The 26,299-nt window shown below is 41.3% G+C and overlaps 1 protein-coding gene across 2 annotated transcripts; it reads right to left on the reverse strand.

Annotated features, from left to right (window-relative positions):
• Window positions 1–974: 974 nt before the first annotated feature.
• lpcat3 (lysophosphatidylcholine acyltransferase 3) lies at window positions 975–23,023 on the reverse strand. 2 transcript variants are annotated; one of them, XM_003223755.4, is made up of 13 exons: window positions 22,793–23,023; window positions 13,446–13,553; window positions 13,230–13,336; window positions 12,994–13,087; window positions 12,653–12,690; window positions 11,352–11,530; window positions 11,037–11,145; window positions 7,747–7,833; window positions 7,361–7,527; window positions 5,542–5,689; window positions 4,301–4,459; window positions 1,394–1,514; window positions 975–1,302 (listed from the first exon to the last, which is right to left on the reverse strand). In XM_003223755.4, exons 1-12 carry the CDS (start codon window positions 22,914–22,916, stop codon window positions 1,404–1,406), a joined length of 1,431 nt encoding a protein of 476 aa, XP_003223803.1. In that variant the 5' UTR covers window positions 22,917–23,023; the 3' UTR covers window positions 975–1,302; window positions 1,394–1,403. The 2 variants fall into 2 exon arrangements, with proteins under 2 accessions (XP_003223803.1, XP_062827864.1); XM_062971794.1 differs by lacking the exon at window positions 22,793–23,023 and having other exon boundaries at window positions 13,414–13,552.
• Between the last annotated feature and the right edge of the window lie 3,276 nt (window positions 23,024–26,299).

A 26,299-nucleotide genomic window follows, 5' to 3' on the forward strand; every position in this document is an offset into this window, starting at 1 on the left:
GCCCAGTTATAATTTGCTAATTTTAACTCACATTTTATTGGTGATTTGTGTGCATTTTGTTGTATTTTAATAGTGTCCTCCGTTTTAACCCTGTTGTACCCTGCCTCGAGTTGCAAGGGGAGGCAGGAAACTTATTATTTCCAGCCTATTTATAGCAGGAAGGTTTATTATCCCATCTTCACCTTAATCTGCTGATGTAATGCACTTTATTGGAGGCAATCTATGAATCTAAGGGGTGTCTTCATGTAAGAGAGGGCATCATCTCTTCTCCCGAGGGATATGCTCATTCACATATTACTCAGTCTTTCTTTTGGCCCACAATCAATCCTGCTCTTCCTTAAGAATGTGAATACTGTAGAGGTAGTTTTTGTTTTCTTCTCTCACTAAAGGCACCAGATTCTGTCCGATCTTAGCAGCTAAGCAGGGTCAGTCCTGATTAGGACTTGGGAGAAGACTGTCAAGCAATGCCAAGTAATAAAGGCTTTATTTCAGAGAAAGGAACTTGCAAAAGCATCTAAACTTCTTGCTTAAGATACCCCTGGGGTTGCCTTAAGTCAACTGGCAACTGGAAGGCACACAGGGTGCAGAAAGAGCAGGGCCATGCTATTCTGTCCTACCTGTGTGTGTTTTCTCCCTATCCTGTTTTTTCCTTTCTGGATTAGCTGGTTGAGAGACTGCCTTCTGTAAAATGAATGTTCTGTTACAGAAAACTGGATCTATGGCCATAGTTTTGTTTTTGGTGTTCCAATCCCACTTCTGCCTAATCAGATTACTGGGCAATTTCCATGTCTCTCACCATTCTTGTCTTCTGTGAAATGGCCATGTGTCATGTAGCAGCCACTTTGTAGACAGGCACGTGCCCTTATAGTAGATATTGTCCACAACACATACCCATAGGCCAAGGAGGCTGGGGACCCCCTCAGTCAAGAAACAACCTTCTAAAAATGTTGGAAAAAAGGCAGTTCAGGCACCAATGAAAAATGAACTGGGACCAACTTTATCTAGCAGAATCAGAAAGTAGAAAAAGTCAGGCAGTGGCTCCATTCTCAAATGGCAGCTGCGTTTAGTGCTTTACAATCATCTGACATTTCCAGAGACAGGAGTGTCGATGGAGAGAAGTTGAAAGATAAGGCAATCTGTCAAAGGGGAGGAGGAGTTCGCAGCAGTTCCTCTCTTCTCCTCGTGCTGGGATCCTAGCCCCTGTGCTCTATTCTCCCTTAGTCACTCCGTAAGGGCAGACGCTGGCAAATTTGGCAGGTGATGCTTCAACAATCTCCATAATAAATGCACACGTGGTACAATCTGAAAGAGGAAAAAACAAAATTATTTGGATGTGTACCATCCCAGATTTTTTTAAAACCCAGCAAAACAGTCCAGAAGGATTTCTCTTTACCTTTTGGTTGTTACTCAGCTTTCTTTTCTTTTCGTGGCACTAGTATTTTTCGGAGGTAAGGCATTATCAAGAGTAAGGTGAAGAACCATAGATGCCCTATGAAATAAATAGACTTGTATACCTAAGAAAAAAGCACAAGGTCAGTATTATGCCTCTTATTCATTCTTCTTGCTGTGAATAAGTGTGAGCAGAATTCAGTCTCTTCAGGATTTTAGTCCCTTATGTGTAGTCAACCACACAAATGTCCTGTTCTTCGTGTTATCCTTTATACAAAATGATATTTGGTTTAAAACCATACTTCAGACTCTTCTCTGTAACTCTCTTTAAGAAAACCATTTACAGCTGTGTGGTTCCATGATATGCTTACTGTCTTTCGGATTTCAGGTTTAACAGCACATCACACTAAATGTCCTGTATCTGTAAGTCTGCTGAAGTGGATGATCTCAGTAGTTATTAAGATGCCCATTGTATATAGGTAAGACATACATTACTTGTGTGTATGTTCTGCTCTCATTGTGTTAACCACACCACTGCTGGGACCTCACTCTGTGAAGACTGTGTGTTGACTGGCCGTGCGCCGACCCCCACCCATGATGCTCAGGGATTTTTCAAAGCCACAAAAACCATCTACGGACCAAGAAACCATGGCATACAGCCTTTATGCTCATCAGATGGAACCAAACTTCTGAAGGACAAAACATCAATTGCACTACTTTGGAAAGAGCACTTCCAGAACCTGCTGAATCGCAGCTCCAATGTGGCCGAAAAGGCCCTCTCACAAATCCTGCAACAACAAACCAGGGATGAGCTTGCAGCACTGCCTAGTTTGGAAGAAGTCAGCAATGCCATCAGCCAACAAAAAAACAACAAAGCCAGCGGACCTGATGGGATCCCTGCTGAAATCTTCAAAGAGGGTGGACCTGAGCTGATACAACAACTCCACAAGTTCATTGAAAACGTGTGGGTGACTGAGAAAATCCCAGAAGACTTCAAGGATGCCACCATCATCACCCTTTTCAAGAAAGGGGATAGAACAAACTGCAGGAACTATCGCGGTATATCCTTTCTAACCTCTGCTGGGAAAATTCTCGCAAGAATCCTTGCAAACCGCCTTCTCCCTGTCTCAGAAGACACCCTCCCAGAATCCCAGAATGGCTTCCGTCCCTCCAGAGGAACAGTGGACATGATCTTCACTGCTTGACAGCTCCAAGAAAAATGCAGGGAACAAAACCAACCTTTAGACATGGCTTTCATTGACCTTGCAAAGGCATTCCACACAGTGAATCGCAGCGCTCGCTGGACCATCCTCCAAAAAATCAAGTGCCCTGACAAATTTGTGAACATCTTGCGGCTCCTCCATGATGACATGATGGCAACAGTCTTGGACAGCAATGGCTCCCAAAGTGACCCATTTAAGGTGGAATCAGGTGTCAAGCAGGGATGTGTTATTGCCCCTACCTTATTTTCCATCTTCATCGCTATGATACTTCACCTTGTTGATGGGAAGCTTCCCACCGGTGTGGAAATCATCTATCGGACAGATGGCAAGCTATTCAACGTCGGCAGACTAAGAGCCAAAACCAAGGTCACCACATCTGTTATAGAACTCCAATATGCCGATGACAATGTAGTCTGTGCGCACTCAGAAGACGACCTACAAGTCACTCTAAACACCTTCCCAGAAGCATACGAGAAGCTCGGCCTCTCATTGAACATCGAGAAAACCAAAGTGCTCTTCCAACAGGCACCAGCTAACCCCTCTGCAATGCCAGGAATACAGCTTAATGGTGTCACATAAGAAAACGTTGACCATTTCTGCTACCTTGGCAGCCACCTCTCCACAAAAGTAAACATCGACACTGAAATATAATAGCGCCTGAGTTCTGCGAGTGCAGCATTTTTCAGAATGAAGCAAAGAGTGCTTGATGATCGGGACATCCGTAGAGATACCAAGGTGCTCGTTTATAAAGCCATTGTCCTCACAAACCTGCTCTATGCCTGCGAAACATGGACTGTCTGCAGACGTCACACTCAACTCCTGGAGTGTTTCCATCAGCGTTGCCTCAGAAAAATCCTGCAAATCTCTTGGGAAGACAGGCGAACAAATGTCAGCGTGCTTGAGGAAGCAAAGACCACCAGCATTGAAGTGATGCTCCTACGCCATCAACTCCGCTGGACTGATAACGTTGTCCAAATGCCCGATCACCGTCTCCCAAAGCAGTTGCTCTACTCCGAACTCAAGAATGCTGGTAGGCAGGAAAAGAGATTTAAAGATGGGCTTAAAGCCAACCTTAAAAACTGTGGCATAGACACTCAGAACTGGGAAGCCCTGACCTTTGAGCGCTCTAATTGGAGGTCAGCTGTGACCAGTAGTGCTGCGGAGTTCGAAGAGGCATGAATGGAGGGCTTAAGGGAGAAACGTGCCAAGAGGAAGGTGCGTCAAGCCAACCCTGACCAGGACTGCCTTCCACCTGGAAACCGATGTCTTCACTGCGGGAGAACATGCAGATCAAGAATAGGTCTCTTCAGACATCTACAGACACACCCCCAAGATGGAAAACAATCATCCTCGAACTACGAGGGATCGCCTAAGTAAGTAAGTATGTTCTGCTCTTTGCCAAACAGATTCCCCTTGGAAGAGATCTGTACATTGCTAGGAGGCAGTGAGATTTTTATGACTATACAGTTTGCTAATTCTGCTCTGGTTGCTAGAAAATGAAGAACTAAACCTTAAAAAAGTAGAAGGGAAAAATCTGAAAACAATCTTAGGGGTTTTAAAACGAATGGTTGCTGTTTTACCAGTTTAAATGGCATACTAACTTAAAGTCCATAATCTGTGTTTTAATTTTATGTACAAAATTGGGATGACTTATGGCTATGAAGAATAAAGTTGACAAAAGAATATACCTTGATCCATTTTTCCCAACTGAAGAGGCAAAATGGCACAAGGGAATATCCCATAAACATCCAGTGGACTGCCTGTTGAAGCACATAGAAGACAGGTCGCAAGATAGTGATTGAGGTCAATGCAGTCAGTAGTTTGCTGTCTTGCACCAGCCTAATCATCTAAAAAAAGAAAGAAAAGAGAATTGTTTTTTTAGAGTAGAAACATAATCATGCAAACAAACAAAAAAACCTTACCAGCATCTGAGAAACCTTCAATTCTCATCTTCTCACAATTCATGCTTTGCAATTTCACACCCATTTGCTTGTAGTAGCAACATCTTGGGTACAGCAATAGCTGTACTAGCTTGCGGGTAGTTTAGAGTTTGTCATAAACAGCAGACTACATTTACCGATTATAGTCTGTAGACAGGCTTGAGTTTTATACATTAGAAAAAGCCGTAGTTACCATATGTCTGAACTCAATATTCCGCAAGAGTAATTTGAAATGGCTTTGCTTTAACAGAGTTAGATTTCCACCCAAGGAAGACTATATTTCTCTAAATTGGCTTTACCGTTGTCAAGTAATGCAAGCAATTTAATCTGCATTAATTTGATCCATCATTTAAAGCAAAAGTGCATTCACTCCAGCAAGGATGGGAAGCCTCCACACCACAGGCTAAATTTGGCCCACAAGTTCCTGCTGTTATGTATAAGTGATTGTAGACCTACTCCTAAGTAGCCATGCATAGAACTGTGTTTTGCGATTGTTCAAATCTGCAGGATCCGTCTGTTGCTTGAACACAAGCCCTATATATACTGCTATATAATATAGTTTCAGAATGTCATTGAATTGCATTATATGGCAGCAAAGACTTGTTTGATTCAATTCAATGCAATTAGACTGGATTATTTGGCAGTGTAGATGGGGCCACAGCCTCCCGAGACCCTCACCACATTGGAAGCTACCAGGCCTCAAAAGCATTCCTTTGCCAAGGTAAATGCAGTCTTCAGAATACACAAATTGAAGTGCATCTTATGTTTTCTTTCTCTTTTCACAAAGCATCTTAAATAACCTGAAAAAAAATAGCCCAGCATCTAAACAAATGCTGCTCATGCTACTTAGGAAGCACATAACCATATCGCTGCTTTCAATGATGTTTCCCCGTTTTCAGCTACTGCATGATGTAGTTCACCAAATCTGATGGCGGACAGCAAGTACAAGTTTGAATAGTACTCACACTGCACCCTCAAAGGATCCTCACCTGTCTCTCCACAATGACAATGAGGAACTCCATCTGGAAGCACACCAAGTAACCGCAGTGCAGTCCGTGCCAGATAGCCAGGAAAAGCAAGGAGAGGGCTTGAGAAAGCAACTTGTTTCCCAAGAATTTCAGTCGTTTGTAGATATAGCTGGGGAATAAAATGTTACTTTTTGTTGGCAACTGTTTATTTTCTCCAGAAGGATACTTAATCAGATAGTGTGAAAAGGTCAAGGAGGTTTTAAACCAGTGTTTGCTTTGTTTCTGTAGATTTGATGTAAGAAAAAAAAGGAGAGACTTACACCAGCCATAAATATTCTACTGGACCCTATCTTAAATTGAACCTCTGTTTTCATTGAAATTCTTACAACTTTATTTTTTTGATTTAATGGAGTGGTATTCATTAGGTAAAGGTAAAGTCTAGTCGTGTCCGACTCTGGGGTTTGGTGCTCATCTCCACTTCTAAGCCGAAGAGCCAGCGTTGTCCATAGACACCTTCAAGGTCATGTGGCCGCCATGACTGCATGGAGCGCCGTTACCTTGCTGCCGGAGTGGTACCTATTGATCTACTCACATTTGCATGTTTTTTTAACTGCTAGGTTGGCAGAAGCTGGGGCTAACAGCGGGAGCTCACCCCACTCCCTGGATTTGAACCACCAGCCTTTCAGTCAGCAAGTTCAACAGCTCAGTAGTTTAATCCGCTGTGCCATTGGGGGCCTATGGGTACTCATTAGATCTTTTAAAAATATGTACCATTAAACACAAATGGAAATGCTCATAGACAATGTAATCCATTAAATGTAATGTAAAATAAATTGGTTGATCCTTAAGATACTACAAGACTTCTTTTATTTTCTCAATAAAACATTTAAAAACATAAGTTGCCCAGATGTATGCAAAATCTACTGTTACCGTATTTCCTCAGTTCTAAGAAACACTTTCCCCCCTATATAAACATCTCTAAAATGAGGTGCATCTCAGAATTGCAAGTGTATCTTAAACATTTTTGTTTTGCTGGTATTGAAATTAGGGTGCATCTTACAATTGGTGGCATCTCACAATTAAGTAAACATGGTATATTCCACCAGGGTGATAATTTGGAATAGTAAATGATGCTTAGATGTACATCTAACATAGAATGGCGATTGCATTGTGATTGCTGTGCTAACCTTTGTCTTGACTGTATTTTGCTATATTTGGTTTTATTCTCTTGAAAACCACTTTACTGTTTGTGACAACAGATATGTTTCTACTCACTAAATATGTGGTAGTTTAATTTCTATTTGTTTTTGGGGCTCCTCTCTGTCTAGATGTTATACCCTGCTGTAAGAAACCATTCCCTAAAACAGAGAAGAGATATGAAGGTGGCATGAGATTCTAATGGTAAGGGCTAATTTAGAAGTTTTGTATGCATGGTATTGAGGGCGGCACATGACACAGCAGCTGCTTTGCTAACGCAAGCAAATCTGACCTTCCAGTGCCTTGAGCAAGAAAGAAAAAATACAAAATAAAATACTGTGTGCAAGGACTATTTTTGTAATTCTATTTAATACTGACTATTCTAAAAGACAAAGGAATTACATTAAATACTGAAATACTACTTGTTATCACTGAAATTTCCTACTAAGCCTCCTTGTATTTTGGAGGATTTGCCAGAAATTGGCCACATCACTCAAAACTAAAAATGTTCTTTTTAAAATAAAGCCTGTATCCTTAGGACAAGACACTCAGTTTATACATATAATCCACATAGCCTTTCTCATAGGAAGGTCAACCTCCTTCAACTAAAATGGCTCTCCAAAAGTCTGTCAGTAGTTCTTACCGGGCCACCCAGTCATTGGTGTTCGTGTTGAAAGAGGCAATGGTTCCTGTAAAATAGGGAGTTGTCTCAAATAACCAGACTTTCATATTGGCACAAGCGTTCCACAGGGGCTTCCCCTTTTCATCTTTTCCATTATATCCAAGACCAGTTAGGATACAGACTCCTTCCTGCAATGAAAGTTACATACAGTAACAACGTGAGGACACCCTGCCTTGCCCAATGGGTGGAATTGGTCCTCTATATCATGCTCCTTCTTTGGAGGCTTTTAAACAGGGGTTGGATGACCATCTGTCAGGGGTGCTTTTCCTGCATGGCAGGGGTTGGACTAAATGGCCCAAGCGATCTCTTCCAACTTTGTGATTCTATTATTCTATTTGCAGCCTTACCGTAATAAGCCAGCAGGTAACATACTTGTTGAGCATCACCTTGCCCCACATCAGTATGTAAACACAGCGAAACCAGAAAGGCTGATTCTGTAGGAAGACAATACATTACTGAGGTAAGACTTGTCCTGGAAGTTGGAGGTAGGACTTGCACGATAAATACATGGTAATAGGTGGTTTTATTTAATTATTTATATGCATTTCTTAGCTGTTCTCAGCTCTTGCTTAGAATATAAATACACTTCTGTTTACTATTAAGTTATACAAATACCTTAAGCCATTGAAGCTATATAGCATATTGTAATTTCAATCAAGAAATACCATACTCCCGATGCGAGTAAGGAGAAGACTCATACAGTCAGTACAGGCAGTCCCTGGGTTACACACGTCTGACATACAAATAGTTAAGAATGGAGGTGAGACAACAGGAAGCGAGAGAAATCTATCTCTTGGAAGGGAACTTCACTCCTGAAAGAGTTATCACTGAAGCTTTCTCTACTATTTGTTTTGTTTCTTTGTTTTGCTTTTAGATTTTATTTTTTATTAATTTATTTTGTGGAGACTTCTCTTAATTTTCTCGCTGGCTCATGTTTATCACTGATGACTAAGCTTAGTGAAATACTGTATATTATTTAATTGATGAGTCTCTACAATAATTGAAATTGGTTTTAAATGTTTTTAATACTTAATATTTATTTATATCTTATTTATGGATGTTATTATGCTTTGTGTGATTTTTGTCTTGTATTTTACATTAAATGTGCTGTGATTTATATTGTATATTATATTTACACACTGTGCATTTGCAATGTAGCACTGAAGTGGCTAAACTGTAAGCTCCTCTGAGTCCCTTTTGGGGTGAGAAGAGCGAGGTAGAAATATAGTAAATAAATAAATACTCAAGATTTCTCACCACTCCTTGTTTCCAGAACAAGCCACATTCTTCAAAATCCAAATCTCACAGGGACAGACATTGCACTTAAAAATGAACCTGTTCTTAGATACAAATCCAACTTAAGAACAAACCTACATAACTTATCTTGTTTATAGCATGGGGACTGCCTGTACTCTTTTAGCTGGGCTGGGGGAGAAGAATAGTGCTGCCATCCCCAAATGGCAGCACTATTGAGATTTTCTTTTGTTGGGGGACCAGGTGTAAAAGTAAGAGAAAACAGCTGTTGCTCTCCTATCTTCACTTTCTGCCAATAAATTCAAACTGGCAAACATGACTCATCACCCACAAAGTGGGAGCTGTGGTGGTGCAATGGGTTAAACCCTTGTGCCGGGTGAACTGCGGACCTGAAGGTTGTGTTGCTGACCTGAAGGTTGTTGGTTTGAATCCGCGAGACAGGGTGAGTTCCTGTCTGTCAGCTCTAGCTTGCTGGGACATGAGAAAAGCCTCCTAGCTAACACATCTGGGTGACCCCTGGGCAATATCTCTGCAGACAGCCAATTCTCTCACACCAGAAGCAACTTGCAGTATGTTCTCAAGTCACTTCTGACACAATAAAAACCCCAAAGTATACTTATAACAATCCTGTTAGGAAGGCCAGGCTGAGAGGCAATGGCTAGTCCAAGCTTCACAGTCGAGAGGAGATTTGGAATTTTTTTTTGGTTCTGTTTCAACACTAAGCACTACATCACAATGGACTGTGGATTGATTTTCAGTCAGCTGGCTTTATTTTCTTCCAAAGTTAAGGAAGCTTTTCAAATAAATGGATATTACTGTTACAGTGGGCTCTTAGAATCTGACAATGCTTCAGTTATGCCATTCTTGTTAAAAAGCGATGGAGCTTATAATGTAAAAACAGGACAGACACAAGAGGATCAAGCCAGAGAAGAGTGAACACACTGGCATACTTATGATTTCAGATCCAGAACAAGCCACATTTTTCAAAATCCAAAATACCAAAAAAAATGTGGCATAGTAGTTGGGATACTGGAGTACAACCAGGGGAACCAGGTCTGAATCCCTACTCGGCTATGGAAATCCACTGGGTGGCCTTGGGTAAGTCACATGTTCTCAGCCTCAGAAGAAGACAAAAACAAAGTACCTCTTAACAGATCTTGCCAAGAATACTACGTACATGACAATTTCATCTTAGGGTTGCCATAAGTAAAAAAAAATCATTTGGAGACACACAACAACAACAATATATGATTAATATATGTTTGTGGGGCCGGGCTGTGGCACAGGCTGGCGAGCAGCTGCTGCAATAAATCACTCTGACCATGAGTTCGAGGCCAGCCCATGGTAGGGTGAGCACCCGTCAATTAAAAATAAAAATATAGCCCCTGCTCGTTGCTGACCTAGCAACCCGAAAGATAGTTGCATCTATCAAGTAGGAAATAAGGTACCACTTATAAAAGTGGGGAGGCAAGTTTAACTAATTTACAACATTGGAATGAGGAAGTGAGGAAGTGCCATCAGAGTGGATGATGAAGCAGCTGCTCCCCCCTGTGGCCAGAATCGAACATCCCCTCAGGAGAAGGTTAAATTGCCTCTGCGTCTGTCTGTCTGTCTGTCTCTGTCTCGGTTCGATGTGTTTATGGGCATTGAATGTTTGCCCTGTATGTGTATAATGTGATCCGCCCTGAGTCCCCTTCGGGGTGAGAAGGGCGGAATAGAAATACTGTAAATAAATAAATAAATAAATAAATAAATAAATAAATAAATAAATATCATATAATTCATCTTGTGAGGTCTGAATCTGAGTGAAACCACTGCTTATGCTACATAAGTCACTTGAACCTTTGGATAAAAGGCAGCAGCATATAATTACTGGAAATCAGAAATATATAAAGTTTTGGCTGAAATTCTGATATACTGTTATTTCTCATGTACTGCTAGATGTAGCATGTAGTTTTGTACTTGTGCTAGAGATATGCTGATTAGGATTCTAGTGATCAGGGTTTAAATCCCCACTCAAAAATGGAAACCCATGTGGTGACCTTGTACAAGTCCCAGAGACATCTTCTGTCCCCAACAAATCTTGCCAAGAAACCTCCAGGATAAGTTTCTCTTAGAATCAGCATAAGCTGGAAATGACTTGGAGGCACACTACAACAATGTAGTTTGTCATAAACTAGTCCGATCTTCACAATCAAAGGGAGATGTGGATTTTTTTCCTGATCTTGTTGAAAAATAAAGGCTACATCATATTGGACTGTTGATTGTTCTTCCTCACTCATTCAAAACATCTAGGAGTGAGTAATTTCATACTTTTATCACCTTAGACTGAAATATATCTTATTTCAAAGCTAAGCCTTCATTCCCCTGTGTGACTACTTACCAGATAATCATCAGAGACCATGTATTCCTCAGGGAAGTATGGACCTGCCACAGTGTAGACTACCATGAAGAAGAGGCCCAGCATCATGCGATTAAGAGCAGGCAAAAAGCTGAAAGAATGTCAGACAGGAAAAAAAAGATTAGACCTCATGAAGTGTAGCATTTCAAAATATGGGGAGGAATATGCTGGGTTTGAAATGCCCCGTTGTAATGTGCATCTCAGAACAGTGTGATGGTAGTGTTAACATGTTCAAAAAATAGCACATTCTTATGTTTGAGAGCTGGTGTTTAGGGGGTTTCAACATGAGAAGATTACCTGTTGGGTCTCTGGCCTGGAACATCTGTCAACTCTCCTTTTACTAACTTCTGATACCGTGTCATGGAAAACTGAGGCCCCACCATGAAGGCACCATAGAAATAGGAGAAGCCAGCAACCTCTAGTAAAGTAGGCACTCCTTGAACAACATACTTCTGTTGCTCAGGAGTGAGGCTCTCCTATAAGAATAAAAATGCCAACATTAGCATGCATGAGTTCTTCCAACAAAAGTCTTCAAGAACTATATGGTCAACCAAACTAGACATCTCCATGGCCTTGTCATGCTTTACACCCACATCTATAATCCTTATAAACTATTATAGTATTTGCTATGCATTAGGTGTTTATGTATAGTTATAGTTTATTTTGTGTTCCAGCATTGAATGTTTGCCATATACATGTTGTGTTCGCCCTGAGTCCCCTTCGGGGTGAGAAGGGCGGAATATAAATGTTTTAAATAAATAATACATAAAAATAAATTGGGAAAGCATTATATTGTCAAGGGCAAAGTTAAAACTCTACAAAAAGTGCTTGCCAACAGTACAATTTTCTAGCTCTTTCCTTTGGAACTACGGACACTGCAGCAAGAACTGGCACAACAGGGATACAATTGTAGAGAATATTACTCTACCCAATTTGCTGTATCCCTCAGATACTCATATCAACAGACTATATCACACATTTCAAGAGATTCAGAAACCCCCTCATATACACAGATCAATGGTCCTGCCAATGACACATGACAGATATGGAAAAGCAGAGGTTTTGGGAAGGGGCTGGATGACAATAAGCAAGAGTAAAGAGACATTACACAAACTTTCTAATTTTTTCCCCTTAGTTCACCCCAATATTACCTGTGACCTTTTCCAAATAATTGAAGATGGCATATCTATATAGAAGCCCAGTTTTATAGTGCAAAATGTTTGAATTTAGTTCTCCTGACATTATTCCCATCAGTCCTTTGGTCAAATCAGATAATAAATTAATAAATGCATTATTATGTGTCTGACATCTCCCCTTCAATATATATGAAAGCATTTAGGCAAGCGTTTCAGCTTACAAATTGAAATCAACATGATAAACAAGCCAACATATTTCTACATGCCTGTGAATGCTCAAAAATATCTAAAATTGAATGTTTAGGTTTCCTCACAAACTCTGTTTGAACAAGTGAACAGTTTTTATACTTTATGGAGTAGTATTAACAAGTAACCCACATTAACAAGTAACCCATCTTAATTCTCCAGTCACTCTCTGGACCTTGGTAAATGAAGGAAATAAAACAATTGGATTTTACTCACCACTTCTTTCCTACCATCATAGTAATCAATGACCAGACCTAGGGGTGAAAACATAAACATATGGTGAAGCTATTCAGTACCAGAAGAGGTAAGCTCATATCTGGGTGCATTTAATACCTCAGTGTCTAATATTGGAGTTCAGTCAGTATGATCTGATTACTATCTGGATGGGAAACTGCTGGAACTCCATGGAAAATGCACTAAGAATGTTCTTCAAGAAAAGGATACAAATGAAAATTAAGGAAAAAAATGTTACATTGAGCCTGCCAATGCAGCACAGCGAACTTGTCTGAACATAAGATATTTCAGTGCTGGAATTACGATGAAACAGAACTGCTTACCAATCAGCTTGAGAGTCAAGACACAGTGTGGCATGGTCCACTTGATGTCATAGTTCTCTGTGGCAGTATAGTAATAGCCGGCCATCAGATACACCTGAAAAATCATGAGCCATAATGATACATCGCTACCCAGGCTTGGTTTCCTCCCTCTCTTACCCAAAAGTTCCTGAACAGATCAAAATTGAGCAAAAGCAGAATCCCACCAAAAAAGATTCTGAAGAAGGTAAAATGTTTACCATCTGGAAGCAGAAGGTAGTAATGATGGCACTGATTGTGCGACCCATGAGCCTCAGTATGAGAAACTGAACTAAGACACATATGAGCGAGTGACAGAACATTGTCCCTGAAAAGGCAAATGAAAGTAATCAGAAACCAAACAAAGAAGCAGTATCATTCTCCCTCTCACACCCTGGTACTCACGAGTTGGGCAGCCATCTTCTCAGCCCCCTTACCAAAGTTGAAGTAGGCAACTGAGATCCCCATTAATATGTTGGATAGGTGAATGAGGTAGAGCTCTTTCTGGAAAAGGAAATAACGCTGGAACAAGGCAAATGGGTATCCTAAAGGGAGAAAACAGGAAAGAACACAGATCAGTCTAGACAAACACAAAAGGGACAGGACATAAAACTTAAACTTCACACATTCCTTTGATGATTGCACAGTATACAATGAACACAGACAAAGAAACAAGATCCCTGCTCAAATCCTATAGTAGCTGAAAACCTTCTGGACAGCTTTATGGTGTTCTTTGTTTAAGACTGGGCTTTAGCTTTAGCCCAAACTGTACAAAGGATTGCCAATATGGTATCTGACACTGGGGTTGGTTGAAATGTAGTTATCCCTGTCATAGATCTTTCCAAAACTAAGGTTTTTGAAAACTCAAAAATGCTCACTATTTGATGGTGTTTTAGTTTGCCCTCATAAAGATTATAGAGTTTTAATTTTTTTCTTTGTATAAACTGGCATGAATTACACACATTGTTCTTGTTTTAACACAACACAACAAAGAAACTTGATCAAATAAATGTCTATTAACATTATAGTAGAAACCTTATTATGGAGAACTATTATGGAGTAGACAGTTATCTAATGCAGCTTTTTCTTTCCATACTGGCCACCCAGACACATGTTAGAGGCATACAAACAGGGCAAGAGCATAACAGCATCTTAGCGCAGATAGCAAGAGCTATGTTGTCTCTGTCGTAATACACAATCACTATCACTAGTAGCCACTGAGAGCATCCTTCATTACAACTTCCAATATCAAAGTTTGAAAAAGTGTACCAACATCAATAAACATGAAACTGCATATACTGATTGCATTTAGATAGACGACTCAATGTGCAGCAGTCTTTCAAAAGAAACATAGACCACTTCTAAAGCCAGTATTAATTAAGCTGCTGACCATAATATAAAGCACTCATTTTCTATTCTTCAAAATACTCACAGATATAGTAATCTAAGGTAAGCACAGGATGACTTTATAGTTGCTGTTTTAACTCCGGTTCCCATTAACCTTAGGCAGCATAAAGGAATGCTAGAAGCTACAGTCCAACATTGAAAGGGCCTACTTTTTCTACATCTGAAGTAACGGTTATATAATGTAGACAAGCATTGCTATCCCTTTGGTAATGGTTAAACAATATCTGGTGGTAATAAAAACATTTTAATACGATTGATAGTAATCCAATAAAACTTAACTAAAAGCAGGGTTAGCTGTGTCGGGAAGAAGCCAAATTCTAAATGTGTATTAGAAAAATGCCTTTATTGGGTACCACCACAAATCCTACAGGGGAATACAATCTGTGTCCCACTACACAAGTGAACAGAAATGCTACATGTTGTGGTATACCATCTCTTACTTCAGAATGCCTGCAGTGAAGATAACTGCTGAAACTGTAAGGGATTTCCTGCGACACAATGTAATGTGGAGAGTGTAATTTTGTTCAAATCATCAAGCAGATTTTTCCCAATGCTAACGTTTTAGGAAACTGCCTTATATTAAATCAGATTACTGATATCCCTAGCCCAGTACTGTAAGTAGCAGCAATCGTTCTGGGAAGTCATCAGGAACCACTCTTAGCCAGATGAAAATCCCTGGTGGACTCTCACCTCAGGCCAAATCAGGACTGACCCTGCTTAGCTTCTGAAATTAGACAAGACTGATGTGATTAGGGAGGTATGAAGGAGAGCACTTCTGACATTTTCTTATTTATGACTTCTCCAGTTTTGCACTTAACTCTTTGGACATGTGAGCTACGCCACAGCAATTTTACTAGTACCCTGTAATTTTACTACAGCCATTACTTTCCAGGAAAGTCAGTCATGCCATGTATGACTATCAAGTTACCATATGTTTATAATGTAATGTGGTTTTTGGATGAAGTGATGTATTTCAACATACCTATTTTCTTATTTATGTCTGAAAAATGAAATGTCTCTTTGGCAAGTCACTGAAATTATAAATTCAAACTCCAAAGGTCTAGATCCATACTACCCACAAATAACATTTAATATTTAACATATGGAATAATTGAATTTAATAATTAATGTATGGAAAGGTTTTAAACCAAGGGCAGAACTGTGTGGCCTTCCAGATGACGCTGAACTACCAATCCAATCATTCCATGTCTTATGTATATGGCTACAACAAATTAAAAGGGAAACAACATTTGGAAGGCCACTTATTCCACCCTTTTGTAAACCCTTTAGTCTTTCCTATTGTGTCTAATATTTTGGAGCACTATTAGCAGTAGCTCAAAATTTTCAGGGAAATTTCATTGCGAACTCATTTTATCTTGGAAGCATATCTGAGCAATTCCTCCCTATGCTTTATATGCCTATGGCTGAATAGTTTTTGAGACATTAAAAATAACTACCCAACTTATTTGCCCAGAACTGACAAGGGGCCAAGCTGGTACATAACGTACTAGCCAAAATATATGTTATATCACACCAGTTTTAGTTTCTGGAAACAGTGACAAAACCAAATGCATATCCCCATTGTTAGAGAGCTTGTGCTCTTTTATCAAATGAGAAAAGCCACCCTACACAGCATTTTATGGAGCAAATCCATTATGGCACACTGTACTGTGAAATGTGTGCTTATCACTTTGCAAGGACATCACTAGTAATTTTCTCTGATTTTCAAAGTATCTCCAGAAGCAAGAAAAATGCTGATCCTATCAAAGTCTACAGGTCACAAAAGGTACAATGTAGTTAGTCCTTGACAAACTTACTGTGGAGGAGTAGCCCTAAATAACAGCACTAATCACAAACTCAGGCCCTCATAATATTAACATTATCAGGGGATTGGATTATTCTTTCAACATAAAAAGAGGACAGTCTTCACTCACAATGCTCTATACACTGGACTAGTAAGATGAGCAATCAGTAAACTGCCCCCACCTTCTGGTACACTGTCCATGCATGTGCCTTTGCATATAATATGATTTGTAGCAGAGGATTATTTTCCACAGGAATAATCTGCTATCAGAAATGCGACAAGCAGCGATGAGTGAATAGACATTATGGAATGTGACAGTGGTAAAGCAGTGGTCTCCCAGAAAAGCTTGCAAGATGCTTACTTTGATACTATTTTAACATCTTTTAAAATATTTTCAGACTTAACTTAAAATGCTTTATTTCCTCTGATGATTTTAATTCTGCTTTCATAAATTTTGATGCATTCAGGGTGCCATCTAAGATTTACATTTTCTGACTATAGCACACAGACTATCAGTATAATGATGATAAAGTCAGTACAGAAATCCCAAAAGCACTGTATCTATATAATTTTCAGAATCATGGAAACACAGAGTGCTAGACTAGATTTTGAAGATCTTGTACCCATGGAGGCTTATATCACCTACCAAGAATGACTAAATTTGATTCAAACTCAATGAGGTATGTTTCTTCTTCTAAGAGCAAACAGATGCAAATAGTCAAATTCAGATTATAATGTAACCCATATGTTAAGTAGCATAATTGGGAATTTGAATGTATAGCATGAATGACTGGGATAAACAATGCATTGCACAGAGTTGTAGTGCATTCTAACAATCCATTTGCACACAGCTGCTGAACCAGCAGTATCTTCTTGCAAATCCTCAATGCTGGCAGACATAAAAATGCCAGCATTGATACATATAGACAGTGTCTCACACATACTAGTCCTTAGCCTCATTTTAAAACAGGCTGGATGAAATAAAGTGCAAGATAGGGAGTGCAGGTATGTGAAGGAGGAGAAAAGCTGTCACTCTGTCAAGCATAGGTTTATGTTTTACAGTGAGGCAACCAGAGTGTGCAAGTGTCTAAAGCATGTTATTCTATTTTTAAAAGATGACAGAAATATATAACTTCAAAATGAACAAGAGAGAAGCTAGAATTGATTAGAAAAAGGATAACTATTCTGTATTGAACAGGCAAAACACTTTTCATCTGTCCTTTGTGGTCAAGAAAGTGGTGATGGGTTGTTTTAGAAGAAAGGTTGAACACAACAGTTAAGGGGGAGAAAATAAAATTAGGGCAACAAGTGAAATGAGAAAGAGCGGGGAGGAAAGGATTACAATTACAGTATATCTATATGTGTGGGGGAATAAGGATCACGATCATTAAGCTCTCGCAGACTTTGGAAACTTAAGGTGCGCCTTTGAGACATTAGGATGTAATGAGATATGGGGATATATATGTGGGTTTCGCTTTCACAATCCTAGCATATCTCCTACACAAGTTCAAGACAATCAAGATATGAAAAGGAACCAGAGGCCACTATCAATGTTCTTTACTGAGAACAGGAAGAGGAAAGAATTATGAAACTTGTAAATTATAATAACCCACAGGAAAATGTGTTGTATTTGGGGAGGGCCTAATTCCATCAGATAGAATCAACAAAAATCCACAGCTCTGCATCTCCCCACTCACTTATCTATGATCCAGAATCCCCAAGCTGTTCTGCTAGTAGAGCAACCACACCTTCAAAGAGAGTTCCCTATCAGGTTTGGATACTTTTGCTCCTTTGTAGTTATGCTGAAGATCCTCCTATATAACAGCCCTATAACATTTGTCTTTAATCATTAACACATTCAGTGAGACCGGCTTCTGAACAAATGTTCCAAGTTCCACAGAACTTGGGCATACATCTGAATAAGTGTACATTCAATGCTTGGTTCTAATGTAAACAAAAATATAGAAAGGTATTGGGATACTTCCAGGTCAGGCTTTTATTGTGCAATTGTCTTGCAAGAAGGTCTGATGACATTATATGCAGGATTTCTATGTGTTTCCATTGTTTCTCTTGTCTTCTTATTAAAGAAAATCCATTAAAGCTGACAGGACAACTTCCACCCACTCTCCATTTTTTAAAAAACCTCATACGAGGCCAAAATACCAGGAACACTCCATCTGGAAGAATGTTTAACATGCCCAGCTACAACTGAACAGGTCTCTGGGGAAAGTGAGCCATCATCCTCACTTCAGAGTACTTATGGAGCCACAGAAACACAAAGAAAGGGCACTATGAACTACTAGCTTTCAAATGGCAAGATCCCTGTCAGCCTGAGAACAAATGATTCTTCATCAGCCAGAGACAGGCTTCTCCCATCACTAGTGATTTAGCCATGTTCCAATGAAGCTGTAGAGACAGGAAACTTATGCAAGTCCATGCCAAAGAACAATTCTCCCTCATGCTGCCTTTTCCCTGCATTGGCCTTATCCTTTGGGGATGGGCACTAAAAAGCCATAAATTCCTTCTCTGCTTCCAGCCTAAGAGTGGCTTGTGATGCAGTGGAGTCAGCAACATGTGGCCCTTCCAGGGAACTCTGGCAACTTCGCCAATGGAAGTGCAGCACAGCCTCTCTGCCATTTTTTAGTTAAACAGAACACTTGGCATGACAACCAAAATCTAAGGTGAGGGACACACACAAATTCATTTTTCAGACACCATTATGTTAATCCTTTTAGTATAAAAAGGAGGAGGAGGAAGGAATATAGCTGCACCTTTAAGACAAAATGGTTCACTTCAGGATAAACTTTTATCGGCTTCTCCAGATGTATTAACTGAGTACAGCAGAGCTTTCCAAACAGTGTAGTGACACGTTTGTGTGTCAGCTGCAGCGTGGAGGTGTGTTGTGCAGATGTAAGGAGGAACCTGAGTCCATGTGAAATCAGCAATAAAGCATATACTGTATTTCTAATGAAGTAAAAAACATTTTTCATGAGCTATGTTGTATTCCCATACATTTCAATATTACAATTTATGTATGTATCCGGATCTCTTATGAGGGGTTGGTTTAACCTCCGGTTTTTAATTAAAACAGAATAACTGTGTCGTGAAATGATGTCTGACTGAAAAGTGTGTCACCCACATGGAATGATTGGAAAGCTCTGGAGTACAGTATTACTCTCCTCCCCTGCACAGCCTCCTACTCTACACCTGCACTACAGTATGAACACCAAAGGTTTCGAGTAAGAGTAAGCAGCCAAGGGTGGAAAGACTTCTGATACAAGAAAGCATTTCAGGCAGCTTTAACAACTAACCTCAATCAATCAATCAACTTTATTTGTATCCCTTCCCATCTCCCTGTGGGGACCCGGGGCAGCTCACAACATGGACAGCAACCATTTGATGCCACACAAACACATAACAAATTAAAAATTACTGCAGTGTCCAGGCAGATTCATATAAGGAGAGGCAGGTAGTCAGGTAGTCTGGACCCGAAGCATTTAGGACTCACAGGAGAGGAAATATGTAGGAGTGAGAAAAGATGCTGCTCCAGATGGAGGCATTTTCTGCACAGCCATGAAAAGGCAGAATGACCCTGTTTTCCCTTGCCCCACCAAAGCAATACAGGCAATCTGCACATTATAAACATCCAATTGACATACCGCCAGTAGTTAAGAATAAGGGTGGGAGAGAAACCTGCCCCTTGGAACGGAAATTCACCCCTTAAAGAGTCATTATCATGAGGAAAAGGTGTCTCCACTGAAACATTATCACCAATCCTTGTTTCCACAAAACACTTTTTTCAAACCCAATGAGCACAGGAACAGAAAGTGAGGTGAATAGTTCTAAAGAGTGTCACTGACAGCAAAACAAACCCCACAGGGGTGTAAACATTTCCCTATTCTATCCAAAATCAATATATATTTGGTTAGAGTTACCCTTTTAAACAAATATGGGCAAACTAGGAATTGTGGGAGTTAAAGTCCAAACACCTGGAGGGCTAAAGTTTGCCCATGCATGTTCTGACTTACAAATTCAAATTAAGAACAAATCTACAGAACCTATGTGTTCTTGATGGCATGTGTATGCCTTCATGGCCGGAACCACTGGGCTGCTGTGAGTTTTCTGGGCTGTATGGCCAGAATAATTCTCTCCTGATGTTTCGCCCACATCTATGGCAGGCATTCTCAGAGGTTGTGAGGTCTGTTAGAACACTATGCAAGTGGGGTTTATATATCTGTGGAAGATCCAGGGTGGGAGAAAGAACTCTTGCCTAAATGATTTGGGCTCCGCCTATCTTCGGGACCACATCTCCCCCTACAAACTGGCACAGGCTCTAAGATCTGCCGTGGAGGTTCTCCTCTCACTTCCACCACCATCACAAGCACGGTTGGTGGCAACGAGGGAGAGGGCCTTCTTGATGGTGGCTCCCCATCTCTGGAACACCCTCCCCAGGGAAATTAGGCAAGTCCCCACATTGTCCTCCTTTCATAGGGACCTGAAACCTGGATGTTCCAGCAAATTTTTGAGAATGATTAGTCCATAGGCCCAGTCCCTTGGTAACCAGATAGAACTATGTCCTGCATTTCACTTCCCAGGCCCTTTGATATGCTGTTGCAATATCCCTTGCCCAGCCCCTTTTATTGATGACCATGTTCATTTTGTAATCTTGGCCACTGGTTTGCTGAACCTCTACTGATGGAGCTTCAATTAAATGGGCTTTTAATATTGTTATTTTTATTTTAGTTTGTTTTAACACAATTTTGGCTTTTTATGATGCTTTCAATTTGTTATTTTGTTTGTTAAGTTAAATTAGGTTGTTATATTGTTGAATAATTTTTGATGTATTGTCCGTATGACTTTCCTTCCGGCAATTGAATGTTTGCTTATATGTTGGAAATTGCTCTGAGTCCCTTCGGGGAGCTAGGACAGTATACAAATAAAGTTTATGTTTTATTATCCTTATTGCAGCTTCAAAGCCTGGCTTCCTCCTGCCTGGGGGAATCCTTTGTTGGGAGGGGTTCGCTGGCTCTGATGTTTGGAATTCCCATGTTTTATGAATATATTTCTTTATTTACTATTCTGATTTTAGAGCTTTTTAATACTGGTAGCCAGATTTTGTTCATTTTCATAGTTTCCTTCTTTCTGTTGAAATTGTCCAAATGCTTGTGAATTTCAAGGCTTCCCTGTGTAGTCTCTCACCTCTGCAGGAGTCTATCGTATACAATGCAGCTGTGAACAAGTCTACATATGGACCACCAAATGCAGCATTCCCAAACATGAATCAAGGAACATGAAAGGCATGGCAAACTAACTCAACCAGAGAAGTCATTCATAGGACCTCATCACATTGAGCATTTATCCACTTTAAATCTGGTTTCTGCCTCCTGCAGAATTCTGGGGTTTGTAGTTTGGTGAGGCCCAAGACCTCTCTGGCTGAGCTGTTTAGTGGATCCAAACTCTAGTATGATGGAGTAGAGCACTTGATGAACCAACCTGGACACAGAAATGCTGGACCACTCTGACAACCACTATGTCAGACTGCACAGAGAAGCCATCGAAATCCACAAGCATGTGAACAATTTCAACAGAAAGGAGGAAACCATGAAAATGAAGAAAATCTGGAAACCAGTGTTAAAAAAAGCTCTAAAATCAGGACAGTAAATAAAGAACAACACTCAGAAAACAGGGGAATTCCAGACAGAATCATAGAATAGTAGAGTTCGAAGAGACTTCATGGGCCATCCAGCCCAACCCCCTGCCAAGAAGCAGGAAATCGCATTCAAAGCACCCCTGACAGATGGCCATCCAGCCTCTGCTTAAAAGCCTCCAAAGAAGGAGCCTCCACCACAGTCCGGAGAAGAGAGTTCCACTGCCGAACAGCTCTCACAGTGAGGAAGTTCTTCCTGATGTTCAGGTGGAATCTCCTTTCTTGTAGTTTGAAGCCATTGTTCTGCGTCCTAGTCTGCAGGGCAGCAGAAAACAAGCTTGCTCCCTCCTCCCTATGCCTTCCCCTCACAGGACCAGCTAACACCTCCCAACAAAAGATTCCCCCCAGGCAGGAAGCAGCCAGGCTTTGAAGCTGCAATGATAATCAATTGCGCCATTCACACTTGCCTAAAGCAGACAAGAGTTCTTTCTCCCACCCTGGACCTTTCACAGATATATAAACCTCCCTTGCCTAGTTTCCAACAGACGTCACAACTTCTGAGGATGTCTGTCATAGATGTGGGTGAAACGTCAAAAGAGAATGCTTCATCTAGAACATGGCCATACAGCTTGAAAAGCTCACAGGAACTACATAACCCATCTTGTCTGTCACTTGAATTCTGGGCTGTGGCGCCCTCGGCCTACCAAAGGGCGGACTTTTAACCGGCAACTGGAGTACAAAGTGTGAGGAGAGGCGACACAGGTGGCTCAGGGCAGGCCGAGAGATACCTGTAGTAATCAAGGGGGCGCCTGGCAGGAGTCTGGGCCCAAGAGGCAGGCCCTAAGGCGGGCTCCTCAACAATCCCCCCACCCCCTCAATACACACATACACACACGCGTTTCCTCAGCAACAGCTGCACTACCCACCCATGAGGATGGACAGGATGAGGCGAAGCGCCTGCTCCGAGGAGCCCAGCGACGCCGCGATTTCCGCCAGGCTTGTGCCTATCCGGAAGGCGCCGCCGCCGCTTCCTGCCTCTGCTGCTGCCATCTTCTCGGCCGTCAGGCCCCCCTCGAACCCGGCAACTCCAGCCACCAACAGCAGCAGCAGCCCCGCCGCCGCCGCGGGCCCTCACCTCAGCCACGCCCCCTCGCCCATTCCTGCCAAGCCGATTGGCTCCCCGGCGCCCTCTCCTCGCTTCCCATTGGCCAACAGGTGGCAGGTGGGCGGAGCCGGGAGCCTCAACGCTTAACTGAGGCAAAGGTTATCCACACCCTCTTTTTTTTTTTTTCGCACGCGGAAGAAGGGAAGGGGGAGGTCCACTCCCATTGGGGAGGAAGGGCGGCGTTCGGAGCGCGAGGCGGATCTTGGCTCCTCATTGGCTGAGCCGAGACAGGAGAGAGCCCGGCAGGGAGGGGGCCCTGGGCAGGAGCCGTGGCCAAGGTTACTATCGGGCAGGAAGGAGGGAAGAGAGGGAGGGGTGGGCGTGGCCTCAGACTGCTCCCCATAGAGGCCACGCCTACCTTATGAATATTAAAGACGTAGGCCTTTTTCCTCTTTTTGTCACTCGTTGTTTTTATAGCTCACTGCGTTTATTCTCACGGCCCTTCCACACAGCCATATAACCCAGAATATCAAGGCAGATTATCCCCAGTATCTTTGAACTGGATTATCTGAGTCCACACTGCCATATAATCCAGTTCAATGTGGATTTTATACAGCTGTGTGGAAAGGGCCAAATGTTCACCTTTGGGGGCCTTGCCAAAATTAGAGGGAATCTTAGATTCGTGTGATATAGTAATCTTAGGCCCCTTCCACACAGCTGAATAAAATTCCACATTTTCTGCTTTGAACTGGAATATATGGCAGTGTGGACTCAGATAACCCGATTCAAGCAGATATTGTGGCCCTTAGAAAGCGAGTGCATATCTTCAGCATGCAATCACTGGTCCAGTTTTGAATTGCCTATCATTTTTCTTCTCAGACAATGAAACAAATGTGCCAGGGATGCACCATGCTGTGGAATGAATCCACTTCAACTGCTTAACCTTAGTGATCAATCCAAACCAACCAATGACAATATGTAAATAAACATTTCCTGGTTTCATTAGGAAGCGGATCTTCCTGAATTATTTTATGCCATTCTACCATGACACAGGTATACATGAATAAATTCCAACCATTACAAAACATAAATCTAGGATGAATCTACACTGTAGAATTCATGCAGTTTGACCTCAATGTGTTGTCGAGGCTTTCACGGCCGGAATCACTAGGATGCTGTGAGTTTTCAGGCTGTATGGCCATGTTCCGGAGGTTGTGAGGTTTGTTGGAAACTAGGCAAGTAAGGCTTATATACTTGTGTATGGTCCAGGGTGGGAGAAAGAACTCTTGTCTGTTGGAGGCAAGTGTGAATGTCACAACTAATTGCCTTGATTAGCATTGGAAAGCTTTGCAGCTTCAAGGCCTGGCTGATTCCTGCGTGAGGGAATCCTTTGTTGGAGATTAATTGCCTCCAACAGGCAGGAGTTCTTACTCTCACCCTGGACCATACACAGGTATATAAGCCTTACTTGCCTAGTTTCCAACAGACCTCACAATCTCTGAAGATGCCTGCCATAAATGTGGCGAAACGTCAGGAGAGAATGCTTTTGGAATATGGCCATACAACCCGGAAAACTCACAGCAACCCACTGTTAGAACAATCTTTGGTCGAAATTACATAACAGAATCAATAGAGTGCCACAAATGAACCATTCCAAACTACAAGGAATGTAGGGACCATAAGCCAGAAAAATAGTAAACTATTGCCTATGTAGCTTTGCCTGTGCATATGCCCCTCCCTTCTTGGAGGCTGGTGCCTTTCTCCAGAAAGTTCCAAGACCAAAAGTTAGCTTGAAATCAACAAGTGAGGTCACAGGTATCACTTATGCCAAGTAGGTGTGGAAGGTGAGGAAGACCCTCAGCCATTGGTCAATTTTAGATAAGCCGAGGTATACATTCTTTGTTTGCTATGCACATGTTGCGGCAGCCATTTGCATGGTACGGACCCACTAGAGTGAGTACCTACGGCTGTTTTGCCTTATCATCAGCTGTGATAACAATAAAAGGCTTGTTTTATTGCTCTCTTGGAATTCTCTCCTTTACTTTCCCTCTGGGCTAGTCTCTAACAGGAGGATACTTTTCAATCCTCCCTCACTTTAACTGCCACGGTTCAATGCTATGGAATCCTGGGGGATGTAGAGTGACAAGGCCTTGAACCTTCTCTGCCTCACCAAACTACAGATCCCAGGATTGCATTGTATTGAGCAATTGCCATTAAATGAGAGATGATGTCCTTTAAATAGTTGCTCCAAGTGCATCTCCTGAAGCAGCTTCTCCTTTTGCTTTGGCTTTTATGTAAGGGCCCTTCCACACAGTCATATAACCCAGAATATCAAGGCAGAAAAATATCTGCTTTGAACTGGGATATCTGAGTCCACACTGCCATATATTCCAATTCAAAGCAGATAATGTGGGATTTTATTCAGCTGTGTGGAAAGGAACTAAGATTACCGTATTACACAAATCTAATACTCACCCCAATTTTGGCAAGATCGTTTAGCCCAAAAAGGTGGGTGTTAGGCCCCTTCCACACAGCTGTATAAAATCCACATTGAACTGGATTATATGGCAATGTGGATTTGGATAACCCAGTTTGAAACAGATATTGTGGATTATCAGCTTTGATATTCTAGGTGATATGGCTATGTGGAAGGGCCATAAGATTCGAGTAAATAGGGCATTAGAGATACATGGTCTGTCCAAGAAATTAATAGGAATTATTTTCTTTTTGGTGCAGTGCAGGTGCAGAGGGAACGTAGACCGACCACTTGGCCTTCCTCAGTTGATTCTCTGCCTTTGTAGCAGTCAATACATTGGCAAAGTGTGCCGTAATTTTTGTGTCTTGTCATGGGCAAAAACACAGAGAAGTCAGGAGTAATATCCATCAATTTTAAGAACCGAGAACAACGTGGCTCATGTGAAGGCTGAAACAACTAGGGATGTGATTGTGGGGGTCTGCTACAAACCTCCAAGCCGGACTGAGGACCTGGTTGAAGTCTTCCTAGAATAGATGACCATACTTTTACCAAAGGGAGATGTAGTGTAGAGAGATGTATTGTAGAGAGATGTCACTTCGCACTTTGATTGTTACTGCCAGCTCTACTCGCAGGTTCTAGTTCGTTTTAGGAATTTTTTTTACAATGTTTACTATTTTATTAGCTGGGATTTTATGTGTGTTACTGTTTTTATACTTATGTCACTGTGTATATACTTACTAGCTAAACCCGGCCATGCTTCGCTGTGGCTGAGTATAATATGTAATGAATCTGAAAGTAAATAAAAGTATTGTAGTGAACATAGATTCACCAGAAAATACATCATTCAATTCA

This window comes from Anolis carolinensis, chromosome 2 (assembly GCF_035594765.1).
Source record: "Anolis carolinensis isolate JA03-04 chromosome 2, rAnoCar3.1.pri, whole genome shotgun sequence".
Classification (NCBI taxonomy): domain Eukaryota; kingdom Metazoa; phylum Chordata; class Lepidosauria; order Squamata; family Dactyloidae; genus Anolis; species Anolis carolinensis.